General features: G+C 36.1%; 1 protein-coding gene across 1 annotated transcript in view; it reads right to left on the bottom strand.

Annotated features, from left to right (window-relative positions):
• BMT2 (base methyltransferase of 25S rRNA 2 homolog) overlaps window positions 1-20,910 on the bottom strand; it is a 96,573-nt gene that overhangs the window by 8,561 nt on the left and 67,102 nt on the right. The window contains exon 4 of the mRNA XM_046021613.1: window positions 12,090-12,204. Within this exon, the coding sequence (XP_045877569.1) occupies window positions 12,090-12,204 (115 nt within the window). The remainder of the gene's footprint in view (window positions 1-12,089; window positions 12,205-20,910) is intronic.

Raw genomic sequence — 20,910 nt, 5'->3', positions numbered from 1 at the left:
ATGTCTGTTCATGTCTTCTGCCCATTTCTTGATTGGATTATTTGTTCTTTGGGTGTTGAGTTTGAGAAGTTCTTTATAGATTTTGGATACTAGTCTTTTATCTGATATGTCATTTGCAAATATCTTCTCCCATTCTGTGGGTTCTCTTCTCATTCTGTTGAGTGTTTCCTTTGCTGTGCAAAAGATTTTTATCTTGATCAAGAACCAATAGTTCATTTTTGCTTTTGTTTCTTGGCTTTAAAGACGTGTGTAGCAAGAAGTTGCTGCAGCCAAAGAGGATGCCTATGTTGTCCTCTAGGATTTTGATGGATTCCTGTCTCACATTGAGGTCTTTCATGTTGGAAGGTTTTTGATTACTGATTCAACACACTTAGTAGGAGCCAGTCTGTTCAGATGTTCTATTTCATCTTAATTCAGTCTTGGTAGGTTGTATGTTTCTAGGAATTTATTCATTTCTTATAGATTGTCCAGTTTGTTAGCATATGATTGTTTATCACAGTCTCTTATAATCCTTTGTATGTCTATGGTATCAGTTGTAACATCTCGTTTCATTTTGGATTTTATTTGAACTTTTTTTTTTTTTTTTTTGGTGAGTATACCTAAAGGTTTGTTAAGTTTTTCCAAAAAGCAGCTTTTACTTTCACTAATCTTTTCTATTTGTCTTTTTAGTCTCTATTTCATTTATGTCATTTATGTCTGCTCTGATCTTCATTTCCCTCTTTCTATCTTTGGACTTTTTTTGTACTTTACCAAGTTCCATGAGGTGTACAGTTAGGTTGTTTGAATCTTTTCTTGTTTCTTGAGGTAGGCATTTATGGCTATGAACTTCTTACAATTGCTTTTCCTGCATCCCATAAATTTTGGTGTGTTCCATTTCTATTTTCATTGGTCTCAAATTATTTTTCTCTCTTGATTTCTTCTTTGACCTACCAGTTGTTTAATAGCATGTTTAATCTCCACATGTGTAAATTTTCTAGTTTTATGTAATTGTTTCCTTTCATACCACCATGGTTGGAAAAGGTGGTTGATATGATTTTAATCCTTTTAAATATAATAAAATACAAGTATTTCTAAGACATATTATCTGTCTTCTTAAGCAAAGGTGCATTCTGTTGTTTTGAATGAAGTGTTCTGCAAATATGTCTTAAGTCCATCAGGTCTAATGTGTTACTTAAGGCCAGTGAGCTATCTGTTGACGTAAGTGGAGTACTAAAGTCCCCTACTATTATTGTATTGCTATTTCTCCCTTTTGATCTAAATATATATTTCCCTTATATAGATGCTCTTATGTTGAACACATATTTACAATATGTGTTATATTTTCCCATTGGATTGACCCGTTTATCATTTTTGATAACATTCTCTGACTCTTATTAGCTTTTGCTTTAAAGTCTGTTGTCTGATAAAAGTATAGTGATTCCAGCTTCCCTTTGCATTTCATTTGCATAGAACATCTTTTTCCAGCCCTTTATGTTTCCCCTTACATCTAAATTTAGTCTACAGGCTAAATTTAGCCTATAGATGAGTCTTGTTTATTTTATCCATTCAACAAACTTTTTTCTTTACTAAAGAAATTAATGCATTTATATTTAATTATTGAGAGATACATGCTTATTTCTATTTTGATAATTATTTTCTGATTGTTTTCGTAGTTCCACTTTGTTCCTTTTTCTTACTCTCTCCCTTAGTGGTTTGATGACTTTATTAGTGGTATGCTTATATTCCTGTCTCCTTCTGTGTATTTACTATAAATTTCTGCTTTGTGGTCACTATGAGGCTTAGATATAACAACTCAGATCTCTAATACTCTATTTTAAGTTGATAACAACTTAAACTGTTCACACTGTAATGCTTAACATTATTATCCATCCCTGTATTTTACGTTTTTTTTTTTTTGTTTTATTTCTTATTTTTTATAAACATAGAATGTATTTTTATCCCCAGGGGTACAGCTCTGTGAATCGCCAGGTTTACACACTTCACAGCACTCACCATAGCACATACCCTCCCCAATGTCCATAACCCCCCTCCCCCTCTCCCAACCCCACCTCCCCCCAGCAACCCCCAGTTTGTTTTGTGTGAATAAGAGTCACTTATGGTTTGTCTCCCTCCCAATCCCATCTTGTTTCATTTATTCTTCTCCAATCCCCCTAACCCCCCATGTTGCATCTCCATATCCTATATCAGGGGAACCCTCCTACACTGTTGGTGGGAATGCAAGCTGGTGTAACCACTCTGGAAAACAGCGTGGAGGTTCCTCAAAATGTTGAAACTAGAACTACCCTATGACCCAGCAATTGCACTACTGGGTATTTACCCTAAAGATACAAACGTAGTGATCCGAAGGGGCATGTGCACCCGAATGTTTATAGTAGCAATGTCTACAATAGCCAAACTATGGAAAGAACCTAGATGTCCATCAACAGATGAATGGATAAAGAAGAAGTGGTATATATACACAATGGAATACTATGCAACCCTCAAAAGAAATGAAATCTTGCCATTTGCGACAACGTGAATGGAACTAGAGGGTATCATGCTTAGTGAAATAAGTCAATTGGAAAAAGACAACTATCATACGTTTTGTTTTTTATTTTACGTTTATATTTTACATCACATGTTCTTTTAATCTTCTGTGTCCTTTAACTATTATAACCACACTTATTTTCGCTACTTTTGTCTTTTAATTTTCATACTTTAAAGTGATTAATCCACTATATTTACCATATATAAACCTTTCCAATGAGATGTATTCTTTCCTATTTTTTCTTAATACTAACTAGTGCCTTCTATTTTCAGCTTAAAGAAGTTCCTTTCACATGTCTCCTATGGCCAGTTAAGTGGTGATGAAATCCTTTAGCTTCTGCTTGTCTGGAAACTCTCTCCCGCAACCCCCCCCCCCCTTTTTTTTTAAAGTCATGTCTAAGTCATTTACTGCTGGAAAGCAATACATACCCAAATTTCCTCAGTTATGCCCAAAATGATTTTCTTACCCTGATAGGTGCACTCTTTAATCCCCATTGTCTCTTGGACTGTTGACCCACCTCCCCTCTGATAATTATCAGTTTTTTTCTCTATAGTTAAGAGTCTATTTCTTGGTTTGCCTCTCTCTCTTTTTCCCATTTGCTCATTTGTTTTGTTTAAATGCCATGTATGAGATCAAACAGTATTTGTCTTCTCTAAGTTATTTCACTTTGCCTTATATTATACTCTCCAGCTTCATCCATGTTGTTACAGATAGATTTTGTTTCTTTTTATGGCTGAATGTCTTTTCTCTCTTATTTTCCCTGTGTAGTTTTATTTTTTTATTTTTATTAACATATAATGTATTATTTGCCCCAGGGGTACAGGTCGTGAATCATCAAGCTTACACATTTCACATCACTCAGCACAGCACATAACCTCCCCAATATCCATAACCCAACCATCCTCTCCACACCACTCTCCTCCCAGCAACCCTTAGTTTGTTTCATGAGATTAAGAGTCTCTTATGATTTGTTTCCCTCCCGATCCCATCTTGTTTCATTTTTTCTTTCCCTACCCACCATAAACCCCCACAATCCTCCACCCTCTCAAATTCCTCATATCAGAGAGATCATATGATAATTGTCTTTCTCTGGGTGGCTTATTCTGCTTAGCATAATGTCCTCTAGTTCCACCCACATTGTTGCAAATGGCAAGATTTCATTTCTTTTGATGGCTGCATAGTATTATATATTATATACTACTACTTCTTTATCCATGCATCTGTTGATGGACATCTAGTTTCTTTCCATAGTTTGGCTATTGTGGACATTGTTGCTATAAACATTCGGGTGCACGTGCCCCTTCGGATCACTACATTTGTATCTTTAGGGTAAATACTTTAGTGTGATTACTGGGTTGTAGGGTACTTCTATTTTCAACTTTTTGAGGAACCTCCATGCTGTTTTCTAGAGTGGCCACACCAGGGTGCATTCCCACCAACAGTGTAGGAGGGTTCCCCTTTCTCTGTATCCCTACCAACATCTGTCATTTCCTGACTTGTTAATTTTAGCCATTCTGACTGGGGTGAGGTGGTATCTCACTGTGGTTTTGATTTGTATTTCCCTGATGCCGAGTGATGTGGAGCACTTTTTATGTGTCTGTTGGCCATCTGGATGTCTTCTTTGCAGAAATGTCTGTTCATGTCCTCTGCCCATTTCCTGATTGGGTTATTTGTTCTTTGGGTGTTGAGTTTGGTAAGTTCTTTGTAGATTTTGGATACTAGCCCTTTATCTGATAATGTCATTTGCAAATATCTTCTCCCATTCTGTCAGTTGTCTTTTGGTTTTGTTGACTGCTTCCTTGGCTGTGCAAAAGCTTTTGATCTCGATGAAGTCCCAATAGTTCATCATTTTTGCCCTTGCTTCCCTTGCCTTTGGTGATGTTTCTAGGAAGAAGTTGCTGGGGCTGAGGTCGAAGAGGTTGCTGCCTGTGTTCTCCTCTAGGATTTTGATGAATTCCTTTCTCACATTGAGGCCCTTCATCCATTTTGAGTCTATTTTTGTGTGTAGTATACGGAAATGGTCCAGTTTCATCTTTCTGCATATGGCTGTCCAATTTTCCCAACACCATTTGTGGGAAGAGACGGTCTTTTTTCCATTGGATATTCTTTCCTGCTTCGTTGAAGATTAACTGACCATAGAGTTGAAGGTCTAATTTCTGGGCTCTCTATTCTGTTCCATTGATCTGCATGTCTGTTTCTGTGCCAGTACCATACTGTATTGATGATGACAGCTTTGTAATAGAGCTTGAAGTCTGGAATTGTGATGCCACCAACTTTGGCTTTCTTTTTCAACATTCCTCTTGCTATTTGGGGTCTTTTATGGTTTCATATATATTTTAGGATTATTTGTTCCATTTCTTTGAAAAAATTGATGGTATTTTGATAGGGATTGCATTAACTGTGTAGATGGCTTTAGGTAGCACAGACATTTCACAATATTTGTTCTTCCAATCCATGAGCATGGAACATTTTTCCATTTCTTTGTGTCTTCCTCAATTTCTTTCATGAGTATTTTATAGTTTTCTGTGTACAGATTCTTTCCCTCTTTGGTTATCTCTCTCTCTCATAAGTAGGTTCCACACCCAGTGTGGAGCCCAACGTGGGGCTTGAACTCATGACATTAAGATCAAGACCTGAGCTGAGATCAAGTATCAGATGCTTTAACCAACTGAGCCACCCAGGAACCCCCTGAAGAGTATTTCATTGCATATCTATCTATCTATCACTTATTCTTTATCCATTCATCTATTGATGGACACTTTGTATGCTGCCATAGTTTAACTAATTGTAAATAATGCTGCTATAAACAGAGATGTATGTAGCTGTTTGAATTAGTGGTTGTGTATTTTTTGGGTAAATATCCAGTAGTGTGATTGCTGGATTGTAGGGCAGTTCTATTTTTAAGTTTTTTGAGGAACCTCCATAATGTCTTCCACAGTAACTGTACGAGTTTACATTCCCATCTGCATGATGGTTCCTTTTTCTCCACATCCTTGCCTACCCTTGTTGTTTCTTTTCTTCTTGACTTTAGCCATTCTGTCAGGTGTGAGGTGATATCTCGTTGTAGTTTTGATTTGCCTTTCCCTGATGAGTGATATTGAGTATCTTTTCGTGTGCCTATTAGCCATCTGATGTCTTCTTTAGAGAAATGTCTATTCATGTCTTCTGCCCATTTTTAAATAAGAATATTTGTGGTTTTGGTGTTGAACTGTGTAAGTTCTTTATATATTTTGGGTACTAAGCCTTTAATAGATATGTCAGTTGCAAATATCTTCTACCATTCAGTAGTTTGTCTTTTTGTTGATCATTTCTTTTACTGTGCAGAAACTTTATTTTGATGTAGTCCCAATAGTTTATTTTTTGCTTTTTTCTCCCCCGGCCTTAGGAGAGTTACCTAGAAAAATGTTGTTATGGCCCATGTCAAGGAAATGACTACCTCCTCTTTTCTAGGGTTTTTATGGTTTCAGGTCTTGCATTTAGATCTTGAATCTGTTTTGAATTTAATTTTGTAGATGGTGTGAGAAAGTGGTCCAGTTTCATTCTTTTGCATGTAGCTGCCCAGTTTTCCCAAGACCATTTGTGGAGGAGTCTCTTTTTCCTATTATATATAAATTCTTCCTTTGTTGAAGATTGACCATATAATTGTGGGTTTATTTCTAGGTTTTCTATTCCATTCCAACGATCCATGTGTCTATATTTATGTCAGTACTCCACTGTTCGATTACCACAGCTTTGTATTTTAACTTGGAAATCTGGAATTGTGATACCTCGTCTATTTTTCAAGACGGCTTTGGCTATCTGGGGTCTTCTGTGGTTCCATACACATTTTAGGTTTGTTCTAGTTCTGTGAAAAATGCTATTGGTATTTTCATAAGGACTGCATTAAATCTGTAGACTGCTTTAGGTAGTACAGAATTTTAAAAATATTCTCCCGATTCATGAGCATGGAATATCTTTCCATTTCTTTGTGTCACCTTCATTTTTCTTTCATCAGTGTTTTATAGTGTCTCCTTCACTTCTGAATAACTTGGCCAAGTAGAGTATTCTTGGATGGCAGTATCTTTTCTTTCAGCCTTTTGAACATAAAGTGGTATACCCTCTGGCCTGCAAAGTTTCTGTTGAGAAATCTGCCTAGAGATTTATGGGAGTTCATATGTATGCAGTAAGTTGTGTTTTGCTTGCTGCTTTTACTATTTTCTCCATTTTCCATTCCTTTTTTTGCTGCTGTGTTGTCTTCACATTGATGCTTCTGCTGTTTCTAGTCTCATGTTGAATGCCTCTAATGTACTTTTCAGTTTAGTTATATTTTTCAGCTCTGTGAGTTATACGTGGTACCTTCTCCTATTTTCTATCTCTTTGTTGAAGTTCTCACTGTGTTAATTCATTATTCTCTCCACTTCTGTAAGTATCTTCATGACCATTACTTTGAATTCTTTAGTAAGTAAATTACTTACCTCTATTTCATTAATATTTTTCCCCTGGAAGTTTTATTTATTTATTTTTCTTTCCATTTGGAACATATTCCTCTCTTCATTTTGACTCTCTGTGTTGGTTTCTATATAGCAGATGACACCACAGCCTCTTCCAGTTTTGAAGGACTGGCCTCATGTAGGAGATTAAACTTGTTATTCAACTCTGTCTCAGTTCTTGGTTGTCTTTCAAACCTTTATGCTTGTCCAAGCAGCCTATTACATTTTTAATAGCTTCCAGTAGTTGAGAATATGCCAAGACCTGTCAGTGTCCTTGTAGGGGATGATGTCAGCACCTAGACTTAGGCTGACTGGAAGCCAGACCTCCAGGCTTCAGCTTTTAAAAGTATGTAAGTATATTACAGTCCTGTGGGACAAGTGTAAGCCTCTACTGAGAAGCAGGCCATCTGAAGGTATCCCCGGTGTGGCAAAGCAATCAGGGCTCCAGGCAAGTGTATAGGGTCTTTCCTGGGTGATAGTAATAAGATGGAGCAAGGCAGATGGAAAATGCAAGATGGTGTCCTCAGCCTATGTGCCGTGAGAGCAGATTTGTATGACACTAATGTGTGCCAAGCCTGAAGGAGGTCTCTAAAGCCAACGAGACCAAGCAAAGATGCCTCCTTCACAGAAAGACCGGGCAGTATGCCTCAGTCTGCTGTCTGTGCAGTGCCCTGGGGGTGGTAGCCTTCTAGTCTGCTCAGAACAATCTCTCCAAGTGCCACTGTCCCATGGGATCCACGAATGCTAGCCCTCCACTCCCCATCCCAGCCCTGAGAGCCAGGTGACCAAGGGGTGTTCCCCGAACCCATCTACACAAACTATGGCACCAGATGCATGTACAGCTCCCCTCCAGGAGACACTGGCACTTGGGAGCACAGCAGAGAGTGAGCTCCAAGATAGGGCCCACCCACAAAAATCTCTGGAAAGGATTACAGTCAGCCCCAAGATATGTGTTTAATTAGAAGTCTGCCACTCAGGCTGTAGTTGTGATGATTACCTAATAATTTTCCTTCACTGTAAGACAGAGCTCCTTGGTCTGATGCCTCCTGTTAAGGAATTTTCTTCACTGATTACAGTTCTGTGGGACCCATAAGTGTAAGACTTACTGGCCACCAGAGCCAAGGATGCAGAGATGTACCTGGCAGCAGTTGCAAAAACTGAAATGCTAGACAGGGGGTATGAGCTCCTTTTGGGGGAAACTGACTATTACAGTGCCACAGAAGGAATACATGCTCCCTTGGCCACAGCCAGGAGATGAAGTTTGCAGCCTATTTAATGTAATTATTGATACACTAAGGTTTATTAATTAATTATTTATTTATTTATTTTAAGATTTTATTTAACACTAAGGTTCAGATCTGTAATTCCTTTTTACTTTGTCCCCTCTTCATTATAGCCTCTGATCTCTTTCTTCCATTTTTTGAATTAAATAAATTTATGATTTTATCTTATCACCCCATTGGCTTATTAGCTTTAACTCTTTTATTTCAGTGATTGCTTTAGGATTTAATGTATACATCTTTAATAATCTACCTTCAAGTATTTCACCACTTCAATATAAAAACCTTAAAATAGTATATTTTCCTTCTCTAATTTCATCCTTTGTGCTATTATTGTTGGACTTTTTTTTAAAAAAACTTACAAACTATACTCTGTATTATTCTTATTTAAATGGATGTATTAGTTTCCAAAGCCACTGTAACAAAATACTGCAAACTGGATGGCTTAACAGAAATGTATTTTGTTACAGTTCTAAAGGCCAAAAGTCTGAGATCAAGGTGTCTAAAGGGTTGGTCATTTTGAGGGCTGTGAAGGAAAATCTGTTCATGCCTTTATTCTAGCTACTGGTTGTTGGCAATCTTTGTGTTCTTTGGCTTGCTAGAACCATCACCCCTCTGCCTTCACATGACATTTTCCCTGTATGTGTGTTTCTAAGCCAGAATTTCTTTTTATAATATTACAATCATACTGAATTAGGCCCCACCCTAATAACCTCATTTTAACTTGATTATCTCTGTAAAGACCATATCTCCAAATAAAGTAACACACTGAAAGTTAGGACTCCACATATCTTTCCAAGGAGGAACAGGACAGAATTTAACCCACAATAATGGTCCGGTGTCTTTCAGAGAGTTTAATAAAAAAAAAAAAAAAAACAACAAAAAACTGCATTTCTAACAACTTTATAGTTATCACTTCCTGTATTCTTCATCATTTTGTGTAGATCTATATTTGCACCTGGTTGAAGCACTTCTTCCTTAACATTTCTTGAAATGTAAACTGGCTGATGTTGAATCCCTAAAGCTTTTGAATGCATGAAAAATATTTTGTTTTTATTTTTGAAAGATATTTTTGCTTGGTGACAAATTATTATCCTTCACTATTTTAACATGCCCCTTTAAAAAATCTGGTTGCTTTTAAGAATTCCTCTTTATCAGTGTTTTGATTTTGTGTTATGTGTTGGGGGGGGTTGATTATCATGTGCTTTTTGGTATAATCTTGTTTCTTGAGCTGTGGATTTGTTGAGCTTCTTGGATTTGTATATTTATAGCTTTTTATCAAATCTGGAAAATTTTAGGCCATTATTTCTTTAATCTCCCTGCCTTGTGGGAGGGACTACAGTTATGCCTGTTTGGCCACTTGATATTATCTCATTGCTCACTGATGTTCTTCCAGCTTAAATTTTTTTTGGATTTAATTTTAGATAGTTTCTATTGTCATGTCTTCAATTTAATTTTTCTTTAAGGCAATATCTAACATGCCTTAATTCCATCTAGTATGTACTTCATGTCCTACATGGTAGTATCCCTCTCTGGAAGTTAGATTTGGTATTTTTAAGTATGTTCTATGTCTCTAAACTTTTTGTACATACAGAATACAGTCATCCTGTGCCTATTTTAATGTCCTTGTTTCCTAATTTTAACATCTGTGTCAGTTCAGGGTTGGCTTTTGTTGATCATAGCCTGTTATTTCTTATTGGATGTCTAACATGGGCACTTTTTGGGCACTGGATGGCATTGTATTGCTATGAATATTCTTGAGCTTTGTTTGTTCTTGAGCTTTGTTTGTACTTAAATTACCTGGAGACACTGATCTTTTTGGGTCTTCTGAGATTTGTTAGGTGTGACTGGACCACTGTTCAGTTTAAGGCTAAATATTTTCCAGTACTCAGGTAAGACTCTTCTGTATACTCTACTTAAGGCACTGTGATTGTTTAGGTTTCCAGTATGCCTGATGGGAATAGGTACTATTTTCATCCTATGTTGAGTGCCAGGCACTATAATTTCCACTCCTTTCGAGTGCAGTTTGAGTCTCGTGTAGTTTTCTCACACATGTAGTGACCAGTACTCAGCTGAGTCCTCATTTTTGCCCTCCAAACTCCAGAGTTTTCCCTCTGTGCAGCTATCACATAACTGGTACTGTATTCTCTGGACCCTAGCCATCTACATTTAGTGCTCTCAGCTCAGAGAATCAGCTGGGCTATGCCTCTCTGTGTCATACCCTAGAAACTCTCTGAAGGCCAAATGCTGGTGCAAGAGTAGGGCTCAACTCACTTGTTTTCAGTGATCATTGTTCTTTATCACCTGATATTCAATGTCTTGTAAATTACTTATATTTTGTCCACTTTCTGTTGCTTTAGGTAGGGGGAAAGAACAATCTGATCCTTGTTACTCCATTTTGCCTGGAAGTGAAAGTCTGATTCTATTACTGAACTTATATATAGCAGTTCTTTTGCCTTCCCCAATTACTTTAAAGTTCATTGCTCTCTATATAAACAAGTTTAGTATTTATTTGAGCCCAAAGTTTAGATCAAGTGGTTATCACATTTCAGCAGTCCCTAAAGGATATCTCTAACGTGTTTCTTGAGGAAGGAAGAAAATCCATGTACAAGGCCAAATGCATTTTATTTTATTTTTTTTTAATATTTTATTTATTTGACAGAGAGAAATCACAACTAGGCAGAGAGAGAGGAGGAAGCAGGCTCCCTGCAGAGCAGAGAGCCCAACGTGGGGCTCGATCCCAGGACCCCGGGATCATGACCTGAGCCGAAGGCAGAGGCTTTAACCCACTGAGCCACCCAGGCGCCCCCCAAATGCATTTTAAAGTATAGGTCCTGATGGCAGAGGAATTCTTTGCAGTGACAAGCAAAGAACAGCTATTTTACCATAAAGCAAACATCTATCCACCTTTCAGAAGCAGAGATAATGGTAACAGTTTGTTAGCATTTTTTCATCAAAATTCAAAGGATTCATATGAAAGTTCAATCTCTGGAACTTTTCAATAATAATGGTAAACATTTCTTTAACACTCTCTACGTAACAGTGTGCTGTTTTAATTACTTCTTAACTAGACATTACAACTGTCCTATGAAATACAGTCCATTACTAACCCCATCACAGAGATAAGAAAACTGCCTCAGAGTTGCAACCCCAGGTTGAAATAAGATTCTATTCTTTTATTCATGATGTAGTTAATGAGTATGTACTAGGCACTCTTCTTGGTGCTAGGAATATAGCAGCAGAATGAAAAATTTACACTGTAACACATTCTCTTTAAAACATTAAAAATGCAATTTATAAAAAATTTTGGTGCCTAATGCTTTATGAAAAGTAAATGGCAAACACGAATTTGTCATTAAGAAAAATAATCTAATTTTAAAAGCAGAGGAAACATTTAAGTAGTTTCATCTATCTACTAAGTACAAATAGCTGGGATTTAATAAAGTTTTAACTGTATCAAAAGCCCCTGCTGCTCTTGATATTATTCCTTAATGGCTCTACATCACAGTACACTTCAGAAAAAGATACTTCAAACAAAAAGCCCAAATCTTACAGCTATCTGGAAATCCTTGCAATCTACTAAAGTCTCTGATTACAACAATAGATAAACAGGAAACAAATAAAAACCAGTATTATTTGACCAGTACCACATTTGTTAACTAAATGCTCAAAAATTTTCACAGAGTATTTATTTGCTTCTGAACAGAAATTTCTTACCAACTTTTTCATAGAAAACACACTTGCTCTTTTAGGACTGTAAAGACAATGCTTTTCCTTGGTAAGATCTTCAAAACAAAACAGAACTATGCATACCTCTACAGCAGGTACAATGTCTATGCCAACAGTTAGAAATTCTTCAAACTTCAGAAATGGGTTAAAGCAGCTGCCAACATCAAGTAATCTGATCTTTCCTGAGGTCTGTAGCAACCTAAAAATAGATGATTTTCAGTTCACCTTTTATAGGATAAAACAAAGTATAAGGAAAAGTTCAAGTATTTGAGAAAAAGATCATATAAATTGTTGGCTAAATTTTTGGTCTCAAGATCCCTTTAGACATTTAAAAATTACTGAGGGCCCTAAAGACCTTTCATACATGTGGGTTGTAGGTTACCAATAATACCATATCTGAAATTAAAACTGAATAGTGAAAAAAAATTCATTTATTTAACATGCTGCAATAGGCTTTCTAAAAAAATGTAAATTATACTCTTAATATGAAAAATCTACATTAGCTAGATAATAAAAAGTGAGGCATTGTTTTATTTCTTCAAATGTCTTTAATGTCTGGTTTAATAGAGGACAAGAATTCTCATACGGGCTTTTGTGTATAGGTTGTTGTAACATCACATGCCATGTGGTTTGGAAGACTCCACTCTATAATCATAAGAAGAGTAATAGAGACAAATGACAACTCAATATTATTAAAATAATTTTTCACCCACAGAGATCCTGGAAGGGTCTCAAATCCCAAGACGACACTTTGAAAACTGTCCTTGTAGATAAAAGAATGCATACACAAATCAAATCTCATTAGTCAATTTGTCTCAGAAATTTTAAAGGAACCAAAAGAACATTATAAATAGTATTTTTAAACTTGTGAAAAATTTTTATATATGTGCAAGAGCTTTCCTCATGGCCAAAAACAGTCATTTCTGGTTTAGTATATCTTCTTTTTCTACTTTTGTATAAAGTTGGTCATCTATAACCACCATCAATTTATGTAGCAGCAAGTAAGGATAAAGGAAACTGGATTTTATTGGACCCAAGCCTGTAGTCCTAGTTATCAGATAGTAAAGCAATAATAAAACTAAACTTCAGACATATTTCCTTTGATAATTTCCCTTAAAAAAAAACAAAGGAAAGAAAACATGAATCTTGTATAAAAGGCAGAGAGAACCAGTCCAGCTTCTCTTCCTTATACCTTGGCCACCAGTTTCCTTTGGATCCACTAGGAGATGTTAAAACTATAGACAGAAGTTTAAGCTCCTGAAAAACTCACTGTAAGTCAAAATAGCAAAGTTGCCAATAAATAAGGGTTATATTTTTTATGAAGAGCATAATGCCTAACATTTTATAGAAATGACTACCATCACCATTTGATTATAACTGAATAGGACTCATTTGATAGAGTATATGGCAGGGTATAGAGGACTTTCATTTTCCCTATCCATAAAAAGACTCAATACCTCTGATAATGCCCTCTAGATTAATGTCCATTCTTGAAAGGGATAGCTAGCAACTCTGCCAGTGAAAAGAGCTGCTCCAAGAGGTAATTTCCAGTACTGCAGCCCAGGAAAGCAGCTTAATATGTAGTTTGGGTGATGCATATAACAAAAAAAGATATGTAAAGTTGAATTAAGTTTGGTGATACTTGATATATCACAATATACAAGGTTCCAAGGCAGAAAGACACCAGCAAACATATGTGGCATAGGGTCCAAGCTGCTAAACAGAGCAAAAGATCCAGTAGATAGGGGCCATAGAAATGCCTGGCATTTAGCTTACATCTGCTGCTGAACACAAATTTGAATACCCAAATCATAACCAGTTAGAATAAATGAATATCTGTAACATTAATAACATATATACTCTTAGATACCCTAGCCTCAAATAAGGATTACAGGGACTAAGAACAAGAAATGAGGATCAAAACCTGATTCTGTCCTTTACCTGTGTAAAATGGGGACCATTATGGTGCCCACAGTTATGAGTTGTTTCCAGGATTAAATAGATAATGCATTTATAATGCTTCACCAATATTTGCTATATGGCAAGTGCTCAAAAGTGGTAAATATTGTTAGCTGTTAATGTTACAGATAGAATTTTTTTGTGGCTAATCCAGTAATGATCTTCCTGAATATAGTAAGAGCAGAATTTGCCTCATATTAAATTATATGCTAGTAGATTCTGGTAAACTGGTTAGCAAATTCCTGGCAGTCTCTTAAAAAGTTCTTGTAAATTAAATTTTCTATCTGGAGTATTCTAAATCATTTAAGTTAATTCAACATTATGATACAACCACCAATAACAGTATAATGGATTTCTTCTCAGTATGTACCTAAATCCATTTCAAATTCTTTAGTCCAGCTCCTTAATTTTTTATTTTCATCAAACATATTTACAGTTTAAAGAATAATCACAAAGTGACACCCAAGTAATTACCATCCAGGTCAAGAAATGAAATACTGCCCACACTCTGAAAGCATAACCCTCCCTGACGACATCCTTCAAATCCCTCTGTGTAAATGAAGCCACTATCCTGATTTTCATGGTAATCATTCTCTGCATTTCCTTTTATAGTCTTATGACCTATGACCACATGCCTAAGCAATACAGTTTTTGTTTTTTTTGAAATAGAGTGTGAGAGTGGGCAGTAGGGATGTACAGAGGGAGAGGAAGAGAGAGTTTTAAAAAGAATTTTTAAAGATTTTATTTATTTGAGAGAGAGTGAGACAGCATGAGCAAGGGGAGGAGCAGAGGGAGATGGAGAAACAGGCTTCCCACTAAGTCAGGAGCCTGACACTCAGCTCAATCCCAGGACCCTGGGATCATGACCTGAGTCGAAGGCAGATGCTTAACCAACTGAGACACCCAGGCACCCCTAAACAATACAGTTTTATACTATATTTTGCTTCTGTGACATTCTTCTTTCATTTCATATTGTTTGTAAGTCATCTGCACGTCTCCAGTTAATTAACATTAATTGCTGTATAGTAGTAACTGCATACACTATATCCCACTGGGATTTTTGAGAAGGACACTAAGTGTAAAGATCATTGTGGGAGAATTCACAGCTTTACCATACTGAGAATCTTCGAATTCATGGACATGGCATAGTTCTCCCTCTATTTAGTTTTTAAAAATTGTCTCCCATATCTTTTGTTGGATTTGTATTTCTTGGTATCTCATTTTTTGATGGTATTACCATTTTTCCCTTATGGATAAATGTTACTTTTTTTTTTTTTAAAGGTTTTATTTATTCATTTGACAGAGATCACAAGTAGGCAGAGAGGCAGGGGGTGGGGTGGGGTGAGGGGGAAGCAGGCTCCCTGCTGAGCAGAGAGCCCTAGGCAGAGATCAATCCCAGGACCTGAGATCATGACCCAAGCCAAAGGCAAAGGCTTTAACCCACTGAGCCACCCAGGCGCCCTGACAAATGTTACTTTTAAAAATACCATGCTTCACTGCTGGTTACATAAAGGAGGTCCATACTGTGACACATAGTAATTAAAATGTTAAAGGCTGGAGATAGAGAAAAGGAGCAAGAAAGAAGTAAAAAGTCACATACAAGGGAAACCCCATAAGGCAATCAGCTGATTTTTCAGGAGAAACTTTGCAAGACCGAGAAGACAGTAGCATGATATATTTTAAAAAACTGAAAGGAAAAAAACCTACTACCAAGAATACTCTAGCCAACCAGATTATCATTCAGAATTGAAGGACTGAGTTTCTCAGACAAATTAACGTTAGAGGAATTTATCATCACTTATCCAGCCTTACAAGAAATGTTAAAGGGACTTCAAGTGGAAAAGAAAAGGATAAGTAGAAGAAAATTATCAATAAAAAGTAAAATACGACAACATATTATAATGTGGCAAGGAGGGGGTAGTAAAAAGTTTTTTTTTTTAAATGTTCAAACTTAAGTGGTCATCAACTGAAGACTGATATACTTAAGATGCTTTATGTGAACCTCATGGTAACCACAGACCCAAAACCTACAATAGAAAAAAATAAGGAGAAAGAAAATCAAGCGTAATACTACAGAAAGTCTTAATCACAAGTAAAGAGAGCAAGAGAGAAGGAACAGAGAAGAACTACAAAAACAGGAAAAAAATTAACAAAATGGGGCACCTGCGTGGCTTAGTTTCAACCCAGCTTCAACCTGGGTTGAAGCCTCGGCCTTCAGCTCTGGTCATGATCCCAGGGTCCTGGGATCAAACCCCTGGGATCAAACCTGCTCAGTAGGGAGCCTGCTTCCTCCTCTTTCTCTGCCTGCCTCTCTGCCTTCGTGTGATCTCTATCAAATAAATAAATAAAATCTTTAAAAATGTGGCTATTAAAAAAAATTTAACCAAATGACAATAAGGACATAACTATCAATAATTACTTGAAATGTAAAGGATCGCAGAATGGATAAGGAGACTCATTTTAGACTTACATACAGACTGAAAGTGAAAGGATTCAAAGAAGTATTCCATGCAAATGGAAGCATAGGGGTGGGGAGGTCAAGGTGGCAATATTTGTATCAGACAAAGCAGATCTTCAAACGGAGACTAATAAAACATGAAGAAGGGTACTGCATACTGATAAAAGGGGTCAATCCAACAAGAGGATGTAACAATTGTAAATACCTATGCATTCAACATTGAAGCACCTAAATACATAAAACAAGTATTAAGACGTAAATGGAGAAACTTAGAGTAATACAACGGTAGGACTTTAACAACACCCTACCTACATCAATTATACAGATTATACAGGCAGAAAATCAACAAGAAAACTGTGAGCAACACATCAGACCAGATGGACTTAAGAGATATAAACAGAACATTTCATCCAAAAACAACAGAATACACATTCTTTTCAAGTGCACTGGAAGCATTCTCTAGGACAGATCACGTTACTCCACAAAACAAGTTCAACAAATTTAAGATTAAAATCATATCGTGCATCTTTTCTGACCACCATGGTATGAAACTAGAAATCAGTCACAAGGAAGAAACTGGAAAAAAGACAAGTGGAGATTAAACAACATGCTACTGAACAGCCAATGAGTTGCTAAAGAAGTCAAAGGGACATGGAGAAAATGAAAACAAAACCACAATGGTCCACATAATCTTTGGAGTTCTAGAAGTGATAAGCCTGTATCACTATAAATTTCCCAAGAAACAAGAAAAAGCTCAAACAATGTAATCTTAAACTTAAAAAGAAGAAAAAAGAACAAAGGTCAAGGTTAGTACAAGAAAGGAAATAACAAAGATTAGAGCAAAAATAAATTGAAGAGACCCGACAAAGGAAAACAATAAAACCAAGAGCTGGTTCTTTGAAAATATAAACAAGTCTGGCTAAAGGCTTATCAATTTTATCAAGAAAGAAAAGAGGATTCAAATAAACAAAATCAGAAATGAAAGAGAGGTAACAACAGATTTTAATATTATAAAAAATTATATGCCCCAAACTGGAAAACCTAGAAAAAAATAGATAAATTCCTAGATATAATCAGAACTGACTGAGACATAGAAAATCTGAATACATCGATTTTTTAGTAATAAAATTCAATCAGCTAAAAAAACAAACAAAAAAAACCCAAACCAACAAACAGAAGTCCAGGACTAGATGGACTCACAGGTGAATTCCACCAACATTTAAAGAAAAGTTAATACCTGTAACCCTTCAAACTATTCCAAAAATCTGACTAGGAAGAAAGATTCCCAAAATCTTTGTACAAGGCCAACATTAGCCTGATACCAAAACCAGACAAAAACACTACAAAATAGAAAACTATAGGCCAACATCACTGATAAACATAGATGCAAATATCCTCAATCAAATGTTAGCAAATCTCACATTCAACAATCCATTTAAAAAAAAAGGTCATTCACCATGATCAAGCAGAACTATTTCAGGGATGCAAGGATGCTATATTATTTGCAAATTAATGTGATACAACACATCAACAAAAAGGATAAAAATCTTATTTCAACAGATGGAGGAAACATGTCTGACAAAACGTAACATCTGTTTGTGATAAAAACTCTCAAAATCAGTTTGGAGGGAAAAACCTCAGTAAAATAAAGGCCATATATGAAAAACCCATAGCTAACATCATACTCAATGGTGGAAACACTGAAAGCTTTTCCTTTAAGATCAGGAAGGAGACAAGGATGTCTACTCTCACCACTTTTATGTACATAGTACTGGAAATCCCAGCCACTGCAATCACACGAGGAAATGAAATAAAAAGCATCCAAATTGGTAAGAAAGATGTATAAAACGCTCATTATTTGCAGATGACATGATAGTATAAATAAAAAGCCCTAAAGATCATGTCAAAAAACTCCCAGAATAAATGAATTTAGTGGAGTTGCATGATACAAAATTCATATACAAAATGGCTGTGTTTCCACAAAAGTAGCAGAAAAAGAAATTAAGAAAATAATCCCATTTACCATCACATCCACAAGTATAAAATACCTAGGAATAAACTTAACCAAGGAGGGGAAAGACCCGTATTCTGAAAACTATTGAATATTGTTGAAACAAAATGAAGAAAACACAGACTAATGGAAAGATAGTCCATACCCATGGAAGAATTAATGCTGTTAAAATGTCCATACTACCCAAAGCAATCTACAGATTCAGCGCAATCCCTGTCAAAATACCAACAACATTTTTTACAGAACTAGAACAAATAATACTAATATTTGTATGGAACCACAAAAGACCCTGAAGAACTTTAGAAAGAAAAAGCTGAGGGTATCACAATCCCAAATTTCAAGATATACTACTACAGAGCTGTACTACTCAAAACAGTATGGTACTGGCACAAAATCAGACACATAGATCAACAGAAAAGAGTTGAGACACCAACACAAGCCGAAATGGTCAATCTACGACAAAGAAGGCAAAAATTATACAATGGAAAAAAGACCATCTCTTCAATAAATGGGAACACCAGACAGCTATATGCAAAAAGAAGATATGGTCCATATATATAATGGAGTATTATCCCTCCATCAGAAAGGATGAATACCCAACTTTTTAATCAACATGGATGGGACTGGAGAAAATTATGCTGAGGGAAATTAGTCAAGCAGAGAGAGTCAATTATCATATGATTTCACTTACTTGTGGAGCATAAGGAATAACACAGAGGACATTGGGTGAAGGAGAGGATAAGTGAGTTGGGGAAAATCGGAGGGGGAGATGAACCATGAGAGACTGTGGACTCTGAGAAACAAACTGAGGGTTTGGGGGTGGGGTGGGGGGTTGGAAGGGCCTGGTGGTGGGTATTAAGGAGGACACATATTGCATGGAGCACTGGGTGTGGTACATAAACAATGAATCTTGGAACACTGACAAAATAAATTTAAAAAAAGGACTCAACAACTTTCTTACACCATACACACAAAGAAATTCAAAATTGATTAAAGACCTAAATGTTAGACATAAAACCATAAAATTTCTAAAAGAAAACATGACCTGTAATCTCTTTGACATGGGTCCTAGCGACATTTTTGTATATCTGTTTCCTTGGGCATACATCTCAACACCAAAAAACCAAATAATACAATTGAAAAATGGTCAGAGAACCTGAGTAGACATTTTTCCAAAGATGACACATAGATGGCCATACAGATACATAAAACATGTTCAACACCATTAATTCAGGAAATGCAAATCAAAACCACAGTGAGCTATTAACTTACATTTGCCAAAATGGCTAGAATAAAGAAGACGAGAAATGACAAGTGTTGGCAATGATGTGGAGAAAAAGGCTGGTGGGAATGGAAAGTGGGTTAGCCACTGCGAAAACAGTATGGAAACGCCTCAAAATATTAAAAATAGAAATATTATATGACCCAGTAATTCCACTGCTGGGTATTTACTCAAAGAAAATGAAAATACTTATTTGAAAAAATATGTGCATCCCTATGTTTAAATTTCAGCGTTATTTAAAATAGCCATGATATGAAAGCAACTCCTAGTGTCTGTTTGGCAGATGAATGGATAAAGAGGTGACTGATTATATATATACACACATACATATACATATTATGTGTATGTATACACACACAAACAATGATATACATATATATTTTATAATACATAAAATAGTATATATGTATGTGTGCATGTGTATACACACATACACACAATGGAGTATTAGCTATAAAAAAGAAATCTTGCCAAATGCAACAACATGGATAGACCTAGAGGATATTAAGCTAAGTGAAATAAGTCAGAAAGAGGAGGAAAAATTTCATAATTTCATTTACATGTAGAATTTAAACAGCAAATGGATCAACAAACAAAAACCAGAAACAGACCCAAAAACACAGAAAAATGATGGTTGCCAGAGAAGGGGAGGTGCATAAAATGGGTGAAGTGGAAGTGGGAGATACAGGCTTCCATTAATAGAGAAAGTCATAGAGATAAAAGGCATAGCATAGAGAATATATAGTCAACAGTATTGTGCTAGCATTGTATGGTGACAGTTGGGAAGCATACTTATTGTGAGCATAGCCCAAGGTATGGAGCTGTCAAATCACTATGCTGTCCATCTGAAACTAATGTTAACATTGTGCATCAACTATATTTGAATTAAAAAAAATAGTGAATATACTCATTTGACTCACATTTGTTTTATACATTTTTTTCTTAAAAGATTTTATTTCTTTGAGAGAGAATGAAATAGCACAAGCCGGGGGAACAGCAGAGGGAGATGGAGAAGCAGGCTCCCTACTAAGCAGGGGCCCCAACACCGGGCTCAAATCCAGGACCTTGGGATCAGGACCCAAGCCTGAGTGAATTTCCTGTTTCTTGGTAATTTTCATCCATTAAAGATTTTGCTTATTATCAAGTTTGTTTTATTGTAGTTGTTAGAAAATGGCAATTTTTCAAAATCTTATTA

Source organism: Meles meles, chromosome 10 (assembly GCF_922984935.1).
Source record: "Meles meles chromosome 10, mMelMel3.1 paternal haplotype, whole genome shotgun sequence".
In the NCBI taxonomy this organism is placed as follows: Eukaryota; Metazoa; Chordata; class Mammalia; order Carnivora; family Mustelidae; genus Meles; species Meles meles.
The sequence above is the reverse complement of the archived record's forward strand: the minus strand, read 5'-3'. Positions and strand labels throughout refer to the sequence as shown.